A 17413-nucleotide genomic window follows, 5' to 3' on the forward strand; every position below is an offset into this window, starting at 1 on the left:
CTGGCTGTGGCGTGTGTGTGATCTGGGCATGGGCTCTGTGTGTGTGTGTGCACACATTCAACTCTACTTTTTTGTGGAGCTGTGTGGCTAATCCACTGACAGCATTGATCTGGATGATCAGAGGATCTGGAGTCTATTGAGAGGGTCTAAGAAGGTGGTGTTGGTTGAGAAAATATATTTCAGTTATAGATTGAAAGATGATAGTGTATTCTTAGACTATACTCATGAAGGTCTGTGAATCTGGTATGGATTAAGAGGGTCTGTGTCTGTAGTATTTAAGGATCTGTGTCTGGTATAGATTGAGGTTCAGTGTAGTAAGTGTTCTGGACTTGTTTAGCACCCCCTAGAGGCAGTTTAAGTACAGCAGCTAGAATTGACCTGTTTGTGTCATGTGACAGGAAGCCGTTTCAGAAGAAGTAATGTGTAAGATTTGCAGGTGTGACAGAGTAGTAATGTGCAATGTGTGTAAGTACATTTGTTTATTAACACATGTTTCTATTTCTCCCTATGGACAACTAGCTTAGCAATATCAAGCATACAGTTGCATTCTAGTAACTTTATTTTATTTTTGACTCTAGATTGAGTACTCTTATTGCTCATTTTGTACATTTATTGCAGTTATAGTGGAAGACATTCTGTGCTCTATACTACTGTAACTGAAAACATGTACTTTTGTGTTTGTTGCAGTTTCAGACTGTGATTCAAGTAAACTTCCAAAACGGCACCATGCTTCTCACAGATTATTATTATTTAAATGAATGTTTATCTAACTGGATAAGGGCTACTGTACATTTAGCGAGCCCAATATAGTAAGACTTGTATGCCTCCACTCCTATAGAAATCAGAAAGGAGAAATTAAAACGGTAATACTTTGTCAAAATCAGGCAATACTAGCCAACCATGAATTACTTTACCCTCCTCACATCCCTTTGCAAGACTTTGGCAACTTGCCAGTCAGAGCTCCAGTGGAAGAGGTCCTGGTACAGCCCCAGGAGAGGGTGGAGGAGATGTTAGCTGTCAACAACCAGAGCATCAACAGAACTTTCAAAGTATATCTCTCCCCCCCCCCCCCCCCCCCAGCAGATTATGTTGAAAAATGTGTCTTAAACAGAACCGAACAAAGCGGGGAGGGACCTACCTGAATTTGTTCAATAGAAACTTTAATTTTCATTGCAAAACGCAACTGTTTGGACTACTGATTACACCTCGGGTTCAGGTGGCAGTATGCCCACAAACTATTTCCACACGACATTGACCTCTACATTGCATCGCTGACCTCGTGCCACAGCGGGCTTCTGTGATGATGGTCCCCATGGTTGTGCATCACACAAACAAACAAATACAACAGCCACAACTAATATATCACAACTCCATAATATAGCCATATTCGCAAGCTGACCACAAAACACTCACAAACATAATTTTTGCTTCTGAGTTGGTTATATTCTGAATTGTGTTAATTTGTGAGTTACTCCACCCACTTGTTAGGAGTGGAACGGCCCTGTGGCATTTAGATAAACTCTACTCTCAGGGGAGAGCACAGAAATAGATTGTGTAGAATTCCACATTATAGTGTGGCACCATTAAAGTAAGCAACCACTTATTTGGATTTCTCATACATTCTATTTCTATGGATGATATCTCTGAGCCTTTGTTTATTTTTATTTTTGTCTCCGCTGAGAGGAATCAAGAATCAATTGATTTGATTGAGTTGGAAAATCTCTTGAACTGAAAAAATGCAGGGACAACTTATTTGATCATTTGGTTCCATAAATTACATTTGGCAATAGGGGAGGGATTCTTTTTAATATTAAGGCTGAGTGCAACAATTCAGCCTTATCCAACTAGGCCTAAGTGTAGCTGTGTAAGGAAAATACAATCCCTTCTCGCAAGATTATCTCTACTGGGTCATCCAAAGACAAGTGGGGGTCTAAGTTCTTGTCAGACTGACCCACAAGGTAAAGTAACAATATTTGTCTCATTGCCTGAGACATTCAAATGAATGTACATATTTGGGGTAAACATACTGTACCAGTCAAAGTTGGGACACACCTACTGATTCAAAGTTTTCTTTATGTTTACTATGTTCTACATTGTAGAATAATAGTGGAGACATCAACACTATGAAATGACACATATGGAATCATGTAGTAACCAAAAAAGTATTAAACAAATCAAAATATATTTTATATACTTCAAAGTAGCCACCCTTCGCCTTGATGACAGCTTTGCACATTCTTGGCATTCTCTCAACTAGCTTCACCTGGAATGCTTTTCTAACAGTCTTGAAGGAGTTCCAATGTATGCCGAGCACTTGCTGGCTGCTTTTTCTTCACTCTGTGGTCCAACTCATCCCAAACCATCTCAATTGGGTTGAGGTCAGGTGATTGTGGAGGCCAGGTCATCTGATGCAGCACTCCATCACTCTCCTTCTTAGTAAAATAGCCCTTACACAGCCTGGAGGTGTGTTGGGTCATTGTCCTGTTGAAAAACAAATGATAGTACCACTAAGCGCAAACCAGATGGGATGGCGTATCGCTGCAGAATGCTGTGGTAGTCATGCTGGCTAAGTGTGCCTTGAATTCTAAATAAATCACAGACAGTGTCACCAGTTAATCACCTCCACATCATCATACCTCCTCCTCCATGCCTCACGAAGGGAACCACACATGCAGAGATCCTCTGTTCACCTACTCTGTGTCTCACAAAGACACGGCGGTTGGAACCAAAAATCTGAAATTTGGATTCATCAGACCAAAGGACAGATTTCCACCAGTCTAATGTCCATTGCTCGTGTTTCTTGGGCCAAGCAAGTCTCTTCTTATTGGTGTCCTTTAGTAGTGCTTTCTTTGCAGCTATTTGACCATGAAGGCCTGATTCACAGTCTCCTCTGAACAGTTGATGTTGAGATGTGTCTGTAAACTTGAACTCTGTGAAGCATTTATTTGGGCTGAAATTTCTGAGGCTGGGAACTCTAATGAACTTATCCTCTGCAGCAGAGGTAACTCTGGGTCTTCCTTTCCTGTGGTGGTCCTCATGAGCGCCAGTTTCATCATAGCGCTTGATGTTTTTTTGCGACTGCACTTGAATAAACTTTCAAAGTTCTTGAAATTTTCCGCATTGACTTACCTTCATGTCTTAAAGTAATGATGGACTGTAATTTCTCTTTGCTTATTTGAGCAGTTCTTGCCATAATATGGACTTGGTCTTTTACCAAATAGGGCTATATTCTGTATACCACCACTACCTTGTCAAAACTGTCATGTACTGTCATGTTGTCTTGTCTCTGTCCTTTCCCTTCACCCTGTCTCCCTCTGCTGGTCGTGTTAGGTTACCTTTTCTCCCCCGCTTTCCCCCAGCTGTCCCTTGTCTCCTCTAACTACCCATTCACCCCGTTCCCCACCTGTTCCCTTTTTTCCCTCTGATTAGGTCCCAATATCTCTCTCTGTTTCTGCTCCTGTCCTTGTCGGATTCTTGTTTGTTTGTGTCATTCATGCCTGAACCAGACTGTCGTCATGTTTGCTGTAACCTTGTCCTGTCCTGTCGGAATCTGCCGGTCCATCTGAGCCTACCTATGTTTGGTAATTAAAGAAGCTCTGTTTAAGTTGATTCGCTTTTGGGTCCTCATTCACGCACCGTAACAGAAGAATCCGACCAAGAATGGACCCAGCGACTTCGGATCCTCTCCACTCAGCCGTCGAGATCCAGGGAGCAATGCTAGGCAGACACAAGCAGGAATTGTCTGCTGCTCGACATGCCGTTGAGACCCTGGCCACCCAAGTCTCCAACCTCACAGAACAGGTTCACCATCTCCGCCTCGATCCACCGGCCACTTCCAGGGCTTTCGAATCTCCGGAGCCCAGAATCAATAACCCGCCGTGTTACTCTGGGGAGCCCACTGAATGCCGCTCGTTCCTCACCCAGTGTGATATTGTGTTTTCTCTCCAGCCCAACACTTACTCCAGGAGCACTGCTCGTGTCGCCTACGTCATATCTCTCCTTATTGGACGGGCTCGTGAGTGGGGCACGGCAATCTGGGAGGCAAGGGCTGAGTGTACTAACCAGTATCAAGACTTTAAGGAGGAGATGATACGGGTTTTTGATCGATCTGTTTTTGGGGAGGAGGCTTCCAGGGCCCTGTCTTCCCTATGTCAAGGCAATCGATCCATAACAGACTACTCTATTGAGTTTCGCACTCTTGCTGTCTCCAGTGGCTGGAACGAGCCGGCCTTGCTCGCTCGTCTTCTGGAGGGTTTCCGCGCAGAGGTAAAGGATGAGATTCTCTCCCGGGAGGTTCCTTCCAGCGTGGATTCCTTGATTGAACTCGCTATTCGCATTGAGCGACGGGTTGATCTTCGTCACCGAGCTCGTGGAAAGGAGCTCGCGCTCTCCGTCGCCTCCCTCTCCGCATCACTACCATCTTCCTCTGCCGGCTCGGGTGCTGAGCCCATGCAGCTGGGAGGTATCCGCATCTCGACTGAGGAGAGGGAACGGAGAATCACCAACCGCCTCTGTCTCTATTGCGGTTCCGCTGGTCATTTTGTCACTTCATGTCCAGTAAAAGGCCAGAGCTCGTCAGTAAGCGGAGGGCTACTGGTGAGCGCTACTACTCCTGTCTCTCCTTCAAGATCCTGCACTACCTTGTCGGTCCATCTACGCTGGACCGGTTCGTCAGCTTCCTGCAGTGCCTTAATAGACTCTGGGGCGGAGGGCTGTTTTATGGACGAGACCTGGGCTCGGGAACATGACATTCCTCTCAGACAGTTAAAGGAGCCCACGGCCTTGTTCGCCCTGGATGGTAGTCCTCTCCCCAGGATTCAGCGTGAGACGCTACCTTTAACCCTCACTGTTTCTGGTAATCATAGTGAAACCATTTCTTTTTTAATTTTTCGTTCACCTTTTACACCTGTTGTTTTGGGCCATCCCTGGCTAGTTTGTCATAATCCTTCCATTAATTGGTCTAGTAATTCTATCCTCTCCTGGAACGTCTCTTGTCATGTGAAATGTTTAATGTCTGCTATCCCTCCTGTTTCCTCTGTCTCTTCTTCACAGGAGGAGCCTGGTGATTTGACAGGGGTGCCGGAGGAATATCACGATCTGCGCATGGTGTTCAGTCGGTCCAGGGCCACCTCTCTTCCTCCACACCGGTCGTATGATTGTAGTATTGATCTCCTTCCGGGAACCACCCCCCCCCGGGGTAGACTATACTCTCTGTCGGCTCCCGAACGTAAGGCTCTCGAAGATTATTTGTCTGTAGCTCTTGACGCCGGTACCATAGTCCCCTCCTCCTCTCCCGCCGGAGCGGGGGTTTTTTTTGTCAAGAAGAAGGACGGGTCTCTGCGCCCCTGCATAGATTATCGAGGGCTGAATGACATAACAGTGAAGAATCGTTATCCGCTTCCTCTTATGTCTTCAGCCTTCGAGATCCTGCAGGGAGCCAGGTTTTTCACTAAGTTGGACCTTCGTAACGCTTACCATCTCGTGCGCATCAGGGAGGGGGACGAGTGGAAGACGGCGTTTAACACTCCGTTAGGGCACTTTGAATACCGGGTTCTTCCTTTCGGCCTCGCTAACGCTCCAGCTGTCTTTCAGGCATTAGTCAATGATGTCCTGAGAGACATGCTGAACATCTTTGTTTTCGTTTACCTTGACGATATCCTGATTTTTTCACCGTCACTCCAGATTCATGTTCAGCACGTTCGACGTGTCCTCCAGCGCCTTTTAGAGAATTGTCTTTTTGTGAAGGCTGAGAAGTGCACTTTTCATGCCTCCTCCGTCACATTTCTCGGTTCTGTTATTTCCGCTGAAGGCATTAAGATGGATCCCGCTAAGGTCCAAGCTGTCATTGATTGGCCCGTCCCTAAGTCACGCGTCGAGCTGCAGCGCTTTCTCGGCTTCGCGAACTTCTATCGTCGTTTCATCCTTAATTTCGGTCAGGTGGCAGCTCCTCTCACAGCCCTTACTTCTGTCAAGACGTGCTTTAAGTGGTCCGTTTCCGCCCAGGGAGCTTTTGATCTCCTCAAGAATCGTTTTACATCCGCTCCTATCCTTGTTACACCTGACGTCTCTAGACAGTTCGTTGTCGAGGTTGACGCGTCAGAGGTGGGAGTGGGAGCCATCCTTTCTCAGCGCTCCCTCTCTGACGACAAGGTCCACCCATGCGCGTATTTTTCTCATCGCCTGTCGCCGTCGGAACGTAACTATGATGTGGGTAACCGCGAACTGCTCGCCATCCGGTTAGCCCTAGGCGAATGGCGACAGTGGTTGGAGGGGGCGACCGTTCCTTTTGTCGTTTGGACTGACCATAGGAACCTTGAGTACATCCGTTCTGCCAAACGACTTAATGCGCGTCAGGCGCGTTGGGCGCTGTTTTTCGCTCGTTTCGAGTTCGTGATTTCTTATCGTCCGGGCTCTAAGAACACCAAGCCTGATGCTTTGTCTCGTCTCTTCAGTTCTTCAGTAGCCTCCACTGACCCCGAGGGGATTCTCCCTGAGGGGCGTGTTGTCGGGTTGACTGTCTGGGGAATTGAGAGGCAGGTAAAGCAAGCACTCACTCAAACTCCGTCGCCGCGCGCTTGTCCTAGGAACCTTCTTTTCGTTCCCGTTCCTACTCGTCTGGCCGTTCTTCAGTGGGCTCACTCTGCCAAGTTAGCCGGCCACCCTGGCGTTCGGGGTACGCTTGCTTCCATTCGCCAGCGTTTCTGGTGGCCCACCCGGGAGCATGACACGCGTCGTTTCGTGGCTGCTTGTTCGGTCTGCGCGCAGACTAAGTCCGGTAACTCTCCTCCTGCCGGCCGTCTCAGGCCGCTTCCTATTCCCTCTCGACCGTGGTCTCACATCGCCTTAGATTTTGTCACCGGACTGCCTTCGTCAGCGGGGAAGACTGTTATTCTTACGGTTGTCGATAGGTTCTCTAAGGCGGCTCATTTCATTCCCCTTGCTAAGCTTCCTTCTGCTAAAGAGACGGCACAAATCATCATCGAGAATGTTTTCAGAATTCATGGCCTTCCGTCAGACGTCGTTTCGGACAGAGGTCCGCAATTCACGTCTCAATTTTGGAGGGAGTTTTGCCGTTTGATTGGGGCTTCCGTCAGTCTCTCTTCCGGCTTTCACCCCCAGTCTAACGGTCAAGCAGAACGGGCCAATCAGACTATTGGTCGCATCTTACGCAGTCTTTCTTTTCGCAACCCTGCGTCTTGGTCAGAACAGCTCCCCTGGGCAGAATACGCCCACAACTCGCTTCCTTCGTCTGCGACCGGGCTATCTCCTTTTCAGAGTAGCCTCGGGTACCAGCCTCCGTTGTTCTCATCTCAGTTCGCCGAGTCCAGCGTCCCCTCCGCTCAGGCTTTTGTCCAACGTTGCGAGCGCACCTGGAAGAGGGTCAGGTCTGCACTTTGCCGTTATAGGGCGCAGACTGTGAGAGCTGCTAATAAGCGTAGAACTAAGAGCCCTAGATATTGTCGCGGTCAGAGAGTTTGGCTCTCCACTCAGAACCTTCCCCTTAAGACGGCTTCTCGCAAGTTGACCCCGCGGTTCATTGGTCCATTCCGTATCTCTCAGGTCATTAATCCTGTCGCAGTGCGACTTCTTCTTCCGCGATATCTTCGTCGCGTCCACCCGGTCTTCCATGTCTCCTGTGTTAAGCCCGTTCTTCGCGCCCCCGCTCGTCTTCCCCCCCCCCCCCATCCTTGTCGAGGGCGCACCTATCTACAGGTTCCGTAAAATCTTGGACATGCGTCCTCGGGGCCGTGGTCATCAGTACCTAGTTGACTGGGAGGGGTACGGTCCTGAGGAGAGGAGTTGGGTTCCCTCTCGGGACGTGCTGGACCGTGCGCTGATTGATGATTTCCTCCGTTGCCGCCAGGTTTCCTCCTCGAGTGCGCCAGGAGGCGCTCAGTGAGTGGGGGGGTACTGTCATGTACTGTCATGTTGTCTTGTCTCTGTCCTTTCCCTTCACCCTGTCTCCCTCTGCTGGTCGTGTTAGGTTACCTTTTCTCCCCCGCTTTCCCCCAGCTGTCCCTTGTCTCCTCTAACTACCCATTCACCCCGTTCCCCACCTGTTCCCTTTTTTCCCTCTGATTAGGTCCCAATATCTCTCTCTGTTTCTGCTCCTGTCCTTGTCGGATTCTTGTTTGTTTGTGTCATTCATGCCTGAACCAGACTGTCGTCATGTTTGCTGTAACCTTGTCCTGTCCTGTCGGAATCTGCCGGTCCATCTGAGCCTACCTATGTTTGGTAATTAAAGAAGCTCTGTTTAAGTTGATTCGCTTTTGGGTCCTCATTCACGCACCGTAACAAAAACACAACTGATTGGCTCAAACGCATTTTAACAAGGCACAACTGTTAATTGAAATGCATTACCTCATGAAGCTGGTGGAGTAAATGCCAAGAGTGTGCAAAGCTGTCATGTAAATATAAAATATGTTTATATGTTTAACACTTTTTTGGTTACTATGTGATTCCAGTGATTCCAGTATGTGTTATTTCATAGTTTTGATGTCTTCACTATTATTCTACATTGTGGAAAATAGTAAAAATAAAGAAAAACCCTTGAATGAGTAGGTGTATCCAAACCTTTGACTGGTACTGTACATTGGACATGTATTTTGGAATAAACCTCTTTATTATGTCCTTGTCTAGAGATTAGAGTACATTTTAAAACATGAAGCAACTTTATGTGACATACCACTGACTACAAGAGGACTTCGGCCCTACATACATAATTAACCTGATTTATATTGTCTCTTATATTATATAACAATATGAAAGTTCAGAGTCTACTGAGTCATCAGTGCGTCACCCATACGTATACTGAGTATACAAAACATTAGGAACACCTTACTAATATTGAGTTTCACCCCTTTCTGCCCTCAGAATAACCTCAATTTATCGGGGCATGGACTCTACAAGGTATAGAAAGCGTTCCACAGGAATGCTAGCCCATGTTGACTCCCATGCTTCCCACAGTTGTTTCAAGTTGGCTGGATGTCCTTTGGGTGGTGGATCCTTCTTGATACACACGGGAAACTGTTGAGCGTGAAACACCCAGCAGTATTTCAGTTCTTGACACACTCAAACCAGTGCAACTGGCACCCAACTGGCACCTACTACTATACCACGTTCAAAGGCACTTAAATCTTTTGTCTTGCCCATTCACCTTCTGAATGGCACACATACACAATCCATGTCTCAATGGATTAAAAAGGATTACAAATCCTTCTTCAGCCTGTCTTCTCCTCTTCATCTACACTGATTGAAGTGGATCTATCAAGTGACATCAATAAGGGATCATTCTGTAGCTTTCACCTGATTCACCTGAGCAGGAAAGAGGAAAGAGCAGGTGTCCTTTCATTACTAACCCTCATTACGTACTTGAAATACAAATAAGTGAATAATAATCAGCTTTCCCCAATCATCAACTAATTCTTGAGCCATTTGATCACTCTAGATGAAGTAAGTCTATGCAGAATAACATTATCATTACATGACATCTCTATGATGGCCCATACTGGCCTTTTCTGATGGCTACTTCATTGAGGATAAATGTACGTTCTATGACTGTGATATGTTTATCCCACCTCTTAAGATGAATGCACTAACTAACTGTAAGTCACTCTGAGTAAAGGAATCTGCTAAATGACTTAAATGTAAATGTAAAATATATGGTGTCAGCATGATCACTTGGTCCCCATAACGTGTCCCCAGAGTACTGAGGTTATGATGTGGCAGTAGGAGTGACAGGAGGACATACAACAGGGCACTCAGTCCTGGACTTTGTTCTTCACTCCAACTCACAGCCCCCTATATATACTCCCAGCCCTGACACCTGCAGTACACACCCACTACCAGACACAAGGACAAGACACAAGCTATCTTAAACAGGTAAGTCACTAGCTGACTCTAGTCACATAGGCTACAGTATATCATGAATGAGAAACTGACTTAAATCTTTTCTCCATGAACAGCCTATATAGCCTGGTCATGAAGGTCCTCGTGGTGCTTGCGCTTGCTGTTTTCACTGGTGAGTGGAGAAGAAGTTTTTCAATACAGTCTTTTATTTTTACAGGACTAAAGTAGAAAATTAATCATGTTACATACACTCTAGTGTTATATTAATGACAGGTGCAAACGTTTCATCTCAAACACCGTCTAGACTGTAAATAAAATGATCCACGGTCTCTCCTACAGGCTGCGATGCCAATGTTCTGTGGCAGGACCAGTCTAAGCAACAGCTGGACATTGTGAAAGACGCATTCTGGGACTATGTTGCCAAGGCAACACTCACGGCTGACGATGCCCTGCAGAAGATCAGACAGTCAGAAGTGGCACACGAAGTCAAGTAAGTCTCAATATGTAGAAAATAACACAATATAATAGAGTTTGAAACCTACTCAACCAACTACCTGTTTGTTCACCTGAATGACTTGGCTTCTGTATTGACCTTTCTCTCGCTGTTTCCATAGCACCATGATCACAGAGAGTGCTGATGCTGTGAGCCAGTACACTGTGGCCATGCGTGGTCAGGTGACTCCTCTGACTCAGGACCTGCTGGCCAAGCTTTCCCAGGAGGCTGAGCAGCTGAAGGCTCGTCTGGAGAAAGACCTGAGCGCCTTGACAGCCAAGCTGCAGCCCTACTCTGACGAGCTGAACGCGGACCTCCAGAGGCAGCTTGAGGAGATGAAGAGGGACGTGACCACCTACGCAGAGGCCCTGGACTCCGACGCGCTGAAGGCCTCTCTGCTCCAGAAGAGTGAGGAGCTGAAGGGAAGCCTGGAGAAGAGTGTGCAGCAGCTGCAGGCCCAGCTGGGCCCCTACACTGAGGAGCTGAAGCAGAAAATGGACCAGAACCTGGAGGAGTTCCAGAGGAGCATGATTCCTCTGACCCAAAGCTTCCAGACCCAGCTGACCCAGAGAACCCAGGAGGTCCAGCAGAACCTGGCCCCCTATGGAGAGAAGCTGACGAAGCTGGACCCATTAGCCCAGGACCTGAAGGCCCAACTGGCTGTTCTCTGGGACTCCTTCACCAAGAAGATCCAGTAATCGGACTGATTATACTTGGTCTCCTAGTCATTTTCCATCAAAGTCCAAAAGGGGCAATATGTAAATGTACTGGTACATACCACTACTGGGTTGTTTCACTGTATCAGTTATGGGACTCTCCATCTCCTGACCAATATTGACATGTGACTCAGGACTGTATTACAGTATTAACGAAGATGTTAGAAAAGAAATGTAGGATTCTATCAACAATAGATTATTCACATCTGGTGTTGCTCTCTTGAGAAAGGTCTCAATTTCTTCAAGCAAACTTTCTCATATCTCAGCATATTTATTTATTTATTGTCGGTATTATGTGTGATTTCAATAAATGAAACTCAAGAATCTGAATGTTTTTCATTTCATCAATTGAAACAATTAATTCAGTCAATGTAGGCTACTGTCAACTATGAGTAGAGAATTGAAGCAATAAGACACAAAAGCAATTCTCTCCATGTTTTGTAAGAAATGGCATGTATCCTTTTGCCAATATAAAGTGCATTCGGAAAGTCTTCAGACCCCTTGACGTTTTCCACATGTTTGTTACGTTACAGCCTCTAAAATAGATTTTTAAACATTTAAACTACGCAATCTACACACAATACCCCATCATGACAAAGTGAAAACAGGTTTTTAGATATTTTTGCTAATTTATTCAAAGTAAAAAATAGAAATACTCTATTCAGACCCTTTGCTATGAGACTCGAAATTGATCTCAGTTGCATCCTGTTTCCATTGATTATCCTTGAGATGTTTCCTCTTGATTTGAGTACACCTTTGGTAAATTAAATTGATTGGAATTCAACATGATTTGGAAAGGCCCCACAGTTGACAGTGCATGTCAGAGCAAAAACCAAGCCATGAGGTTGAAGGAATTGTCTGTAGTGCTTCGAGACAGGATTGTGTCGAGGCACAGATCTGGGGAAGGGTACCAAAAAATGTCTGCAGCATTGCAAATCCCCAAGAAAAATCCCAAATCCCCTCCATCATTCTTAAATGGAATAAGTTTGGAACCACCAAGACTCTTCCTAGAGCTGGCTGCCCAGCCAAACTGAGCAATTGGGGTAGAATGGCCTTGGTCAGGGAGGTGGCCAAGAACCCCATGGTGAATCTGAAAGAGCTCTAGAGTTCCTCTGTGGAAATGGGAGAAACTTCTAGAAGGACAACCATCTCTGCAGCACTCCACCAATCAGGCCTTTATGGTAGTGGCCAGACGGAAGCCACTCCTCAGTAAACAGCCCGCTTGGAGTTTGCCAAAAGGTACCTAAAGACTCTGACTTGATGAAATCAAGATAGAACTCTTTGGCCTGAATGCCAAGTGTCACGTCTGGAGGAAACCTGTGACCATCCCTACAGTGAAGCATAGTGGTGGCAGCATCATGCTGTGTGGATGTTTGTCAGCGTCAGGGACTGGGAGACTAGTCAGGATCGAGGCAAAGATGAACGGAGCAAAATACAGAGAGATTCTTGATGAAGTCCTGCTCCAGAGCACTCAGGACCTCAGACTGGGGCGGAGGTTCACCTTCCAACAGGACAATGACCCTAAGCACACAGCCAAGACAATACAGGACTGGCTTCTTTGACACTTCTCTGACACTTGTCTGTTTTCTCAATGCCATTCAAATCCGTTTTGAAAAATGGTGCAAGTTTAAGTTTGTTCCACCTGTGCGAGTCTGACCACAAGTCAGAGACCACTATGATGACACACCAAATGTGTTTGATGAATAGTTTTTGTAGGCTACAGTCCAAGCTATGTCTCAAGATGATCCATCTTGAATAAACGCTTGGAGGTGAGGAGGACAGCAGTGGTGTCGTCTACGGCGATACGGATATCACTTATTATTGATCTACATAGCGCATTGATGTGAATCACACTGCTGCTCTCTCATTTAGCTATCTGCACCTTACGGATTGTGGTTGTTGTGGATGGCTGTTCACACATCTGAATGTGTATTTGAACCCAATAATGGTTGAATTCAAGAAGTTTAAGTTGCCTATCAATCATTGTTTTTCAACCAGTGGACAGCCAGTGAATTATGTGCTCTTGCAACAGCTGCATAGTGCGGATCCCAGCCTATGGAATAAAAGTGGGGCTTTTATTGCTCAATCTAATTCATGCTGATACATTTTTTTTATCCATAGGCCTAATGGAGACATGCTCAAACTCCTACACTTTTGATAGACTTAAAGGGGCAATCTGTAGTTGCTACATAGATTTTTGGATTTATAAATTATAAGTATTAATGTAAGGATATCATTTAATCGTACTCTTATATTTAGTAGGAAGCGTTGGGTTAGAAGAAGCCTACATAACCAACCCATAAAGTTAAATTCAACATCCATATATGGCCAGCTATGTAAACTTTAACATTGATTTATTCTGCAATAGTTAGTTCAATTGGTAACATACATTTTTGTCTTCTTCTAATGCCTCTTAAGGGGAAAGTAATCTTAAAAAGTAACTGAATGTAATCAGATTACGTTACTGACTTTGGGTAATCCAAAGGTTACGTTACTGATTACAATTTTGGACAGTTAACTGTAACGGATTACATTAGCATAAGTATATAAATAACTTTTTTTCTTTGTCATTATGGGCTATTGTGTGTAGATTGATGAGGGGGAAAAAACAATTAAATCCATTTTAGAATAAGGCTGTAACGTAACAAAGTGGAAAAAGTCAAGGGGTCTGAATACTTTCCAAAGGCACTGTATACAGTTGAAGCCGGAAGTTTACATACACCTCAGCCAAATACATTTAAACTCAGTTTTTCACAATACCTGACATTTAATCAGAGTGAAAATATCCTGTTTTAGGTCAATTAGGATCACCACTTTATTTTAAGAATGTGAAATGTCAGAATAATAGTAGAGAGAATGATTTATTTCAGCATTTATTTATTTTATCACATTCCCAGTGGGTCAGAAGTTTACATACACTCAATTAGTATTTGGTAGCATTGCCTTTAAATTGTTTAATTTGGGTCAAACATTTCGGGGAGCCTTCAACAAGCTTCCCACAATAAGCTGAGTGAATTTTGGCCCATTCCTCCTGACAGAGCTGGTGTAACTGAGTCAGGTTTGTAGGCCTCCTTGCTCACACACGCTTTTTCAGTTCTGCACACAGGATCTTTAGGATTGAGGTCAGGGCTTTGTGATGGCCACTCCAATACCTTGACTTTGTGTTCCTTAAGCCATTTTGCTACAACTTTGGAAGTATGCTTGGGGTCATTGTTAATTTGGAAGACCCATTTGCGACCAAGCTTTAACTTCCTGACTGATGTCTTGAGATGTTGCTTCAATATATCCACATAATTTTATTTTCTCATGATGCCATCTATTTTGTGAAGTGCACCAGTCCCACCTGCAGCAAAGCACCCCCACAACATGAAGCTGCCACTCCCGTGCTTCACAGTTGGGATGGTGTACTTTGGCTTGCAAGCCTACCCCTTTTTCCTAAAAAAATGACGATGGACATTTCTCCAAAAAGTACGATGTTTGTCCCCATGTGTAGTTAAAACCGTAGTCTGGCTTTTTAATGGCGGTTTTGGAGCAGTGGCTTCTTCCTTGCTGAGAGGCCTTTCAGGTTATGTCGATATAGGACTCGTTTTACTGTTTTAAATGATATAAACGCTTTAGAAGCTTCCGATAGGCTAATTGACATAATTTGAGTCAATTGGAGGTGTACCTGTGGATGTATTTCAAGGCCTGTTTCCTCCAGCATCTTCACAAGGTCCTTTGCTGTTGTTCTGGGTTTGATTTGCACTTTTCTCACCAAATTATGTTCATCCTGAGTGGTATGAAGGCTGCGTGGTCCCATGGTGTTTATACTTGCGTACTATTGTTTGTACAGATGAACGTGGTACCTTCAGGCATTTGGAAATTGTCCCCAAGGATGAAGGATGAACCAGACTTGTTGAAGTCCACAATTTTTTTTCTGAGGTCTTGGCTGATTTCTTTTGATTTTCCCATGATGTCAAGCAAAGTGGCACTGAGTTTGAACGTAGGCCTTGAAATACATCCACAGGTACACCTCCAATTGACTCAAATTATGTCAATTAGCCTATCGGAAGCTTCTAAAGCGTTTACATTTTCTGGTATTTTCCAAGCTGTTTAAAGACACAGTCAACTTAGTGTATATACTTCTGATCCACTGGAATTGTGATACAGTAAGTGAAAGTGAAATAATATGTCTGTAAACAATTGTTGGAAAAATGACTTGTGTCATTCACAAAGTAGATGTCCTAACCGACTTGCCAGAACTTTAGTTTGTTAACAAGACATTTGTGGAGTGGTTGAAAAACTAGTTTTAATGACTCCATCCTAAGTGTATGTAAACTTCCGACTTCAACTGTATATAAGGTATTATATATGGTTTGCTCCATTATAGAAAAAGATGAGGAAACTGAACAAAACCGATTTATGAGTGACATTTGCCTGCCCTCTGTCTCCCCAAACCTGTTCCTACCCTCAAAACAAACATGAGCACAGACATTTTCCTTTACTTTATTTTTAGACAAACCAAACAGTACAAAAATGAATTTTAAAAATGTAACATTTAACGGAGTTAAACAACAGCTGGCAGACACTGACCTCAAAACAAAAGTACTGTAATTTGATAGCTTCCTAACAACAAATGTGTTTGTCATGTTGTCTTGTCTCTGTCCTTTCCCTTCACCCTGTCTCCCTCTGCTGGTCGTGTCAGGTTACCTTTTCTCCCCTTCTTTCCCCCAGCTGTTCCCTGTCTCCTCCTAACTACCCATTCACCCCTTTCCCCACCTGTTCCCTTTTTCCCTCTGATTAGGTCCCTATATCTCCCTCTGTTTCTGCTCCTGTCCTTGTCGGATTCTTGTTTGTTTGTGTTTCATGCCTGAGCCAGACTATCGTCATGTTTGCTGTAACCTTGTCCTGTCCTGTCGGAATCTGCCGGTCTATCTGAGCCTACCTATGTTTTGTTATTAAAGAAGCTCTGTTTAAGTTAGTTCGCTTTTGGGTCCTCATTCACTCACCATAACAGAAGAATCCGACCAAGAATGGACCCAGCGACTTCGGATCCTCTCCACTCAGCCGTCGGGATCCAGGGAGCGATGCTAGGCAGACACGAGCAGGAAGTGTCTGCTGCTCGACATGCCGTTGAGACCCTGGCCACCCAAGTCTCCAACCTCACAGAACAGGTTCACCATCTCCGCCTCGATCCACCGGCCACTTCCAGGGCTTTCGAATCTCCGGAGCCCAGAATCAATAACCCGCCGTGTTACTCTGGGGAGCCCACTGAATGCCGCTCGTTCCTCACCCAGTGTGATATTGTGTTTTCTCTCCAGCCCAACACTTACTCCAGGAGCACTGCTCGTGTCGCCTACGTCATATCTCTCCTTATTGGACGGGCTCGTGAGTGGGGCACGGCAATCTGGGAGGCAAGGGCTGAGTGTACTAACCAGTATCAGGACTTTAAGGAGGAGATGATACGGGTTTTTGATCGATCTGTTTTTGGGGAGGAGGCTTCCAGGGCCCTGTCTTCCCTATGTCAAGGTAATCGATCCATAACAGACTACTCTATTGAGTTTCGCACTCTTGCTGCCTCCAGTGGCTGGAACGAGCCGGCTTTGCTCGCTCGTTTTCTGGAGGGTCTCCGCGCAGAGGTAAAGGATGAGATTCTCTCCCGGGAGGTCCCTTCCAGCGTGGATTCCCTGATTGAACTCGCTATTCGCATTGAGCGACGGGTTGATCTGCGTCACCAAGCTCGTGGAAAGGAGCTCGCGTTCTCCGTTGTCCCCCTCTCCGCATCACTACCATCTTCCTCTGCCGGCTCGGGAGCTGAGCCTATGCAGCTGGGAGGTATCCGCATCTCGACTAAGGAGAGGGAACGGAGAATCACCAACCGCCTCTGTCTCTATTGCGGTTCTGCTGGTCATTTTGTCACTTCATGTCCAGTAAAAGCCAGAGCTCATCAGTAAGCGGAGGGCTACTGGTGAGCGCTACTACTCCTGTCTCTCCTTCAAGATCCTGCACTACCTTGTCGGTCCATCTACGCTGGACCGGTTCGTCAGCTTCCTGCAGTGCCTTAATAGACTCTGGGGCGGAGGGCTGTTTTATGGACGAGACCTGGGCTCGGGAACATGACATTCCTCTCAGACAGTTAAGGGAGTCCACGGCCTTGTTCGCCCTGGATGGTAGTCCTCTCCCCAGGATTCAGCGTGAGACGCTACCTTTAACCCTCACTGTTTCTGGTAATCATAGCGAAACCATTTCTTTTTTGATTTTTCGTTCACCTTTTACACCTGTTGTTTTGGGCCATCCCTGGCTAGTTTGTCATAATCCTTCCATTAATTGGTCTAGTAATTCTATCCTCTCCTGGAACGTCTCTTGTCATGTGAAA

At 45.6% G+C, this 17413-nt stretch overlaps 1 protein-coding gene across 1 annotated transcript; it reads left to right on the forward strand.

Annotated features, from left to right (window-relative positions):
• Positions 1-9705: 9705 nt before the first annotated feature.
• On the forward strand, positions 9706-11384 carry LOC110523359 (uncharacterized). Its single transcript, XM_021601985.3, has 4 exons — positions 9706-9882; positions 9966-10021; positions 10189-10339; positions 10464-11384. The coding sequence occupies exons 2-4, from the start codon at positions 9982-9984 to the stop codon at positions 11038-11040; spliced, it is 768 nt and encodes a 255-aa protein (XP_021457660.1). The 5' UTR covers positions 9706-9882; positions 9966-9981; the 3' UTR covers positions 11041-11384.
• The last annotated feature ends 6029 nt before the right edge of the window (positions 11385-17413 follow it).

This window comes from Oncorhynchus mykiss, chromosome 5, assembly GCF_057628025.1.
Source record: "Oncorhynchus mykiss isolate SJ-2025 chromosome 5, ASM5762802v1, whole genome shotgun sequence".
NCBI lineage: Eukaryota > Metazoa > Chordata > Actinopteri > Salmoniformes > Salmonidae > Oncorhynchus > Oncorhynchus mykiss.

What these genes read in the sequence shown, in the direction of transcription:
- LOC110523359 (XM_021601985.3), top strand. Translation starts at nt 9,982, where the DNA reads ATGAAGGTCCTCGTGGTGCTTGCGCTTGCTGTTTTCACTG. An exon ending in TGCGCTTGCTGTTTTCACTG is followed by an intron (nt 10,022 to 10,188) that starts GTGAGTGGAGAA and finishes TCTCTCCTACAG; the next exon opens with GCTGCGATGCCAATGTTCTG. An exon ending in GAAGTGGCACACGAAGTCAA is followed by an intron (nt 10,340 to 10,463) that starts GTAAGTCTCAAT and finishes CTGTTTCCATAG; the next exon opens with CACCATGATCACAGAGAGTG.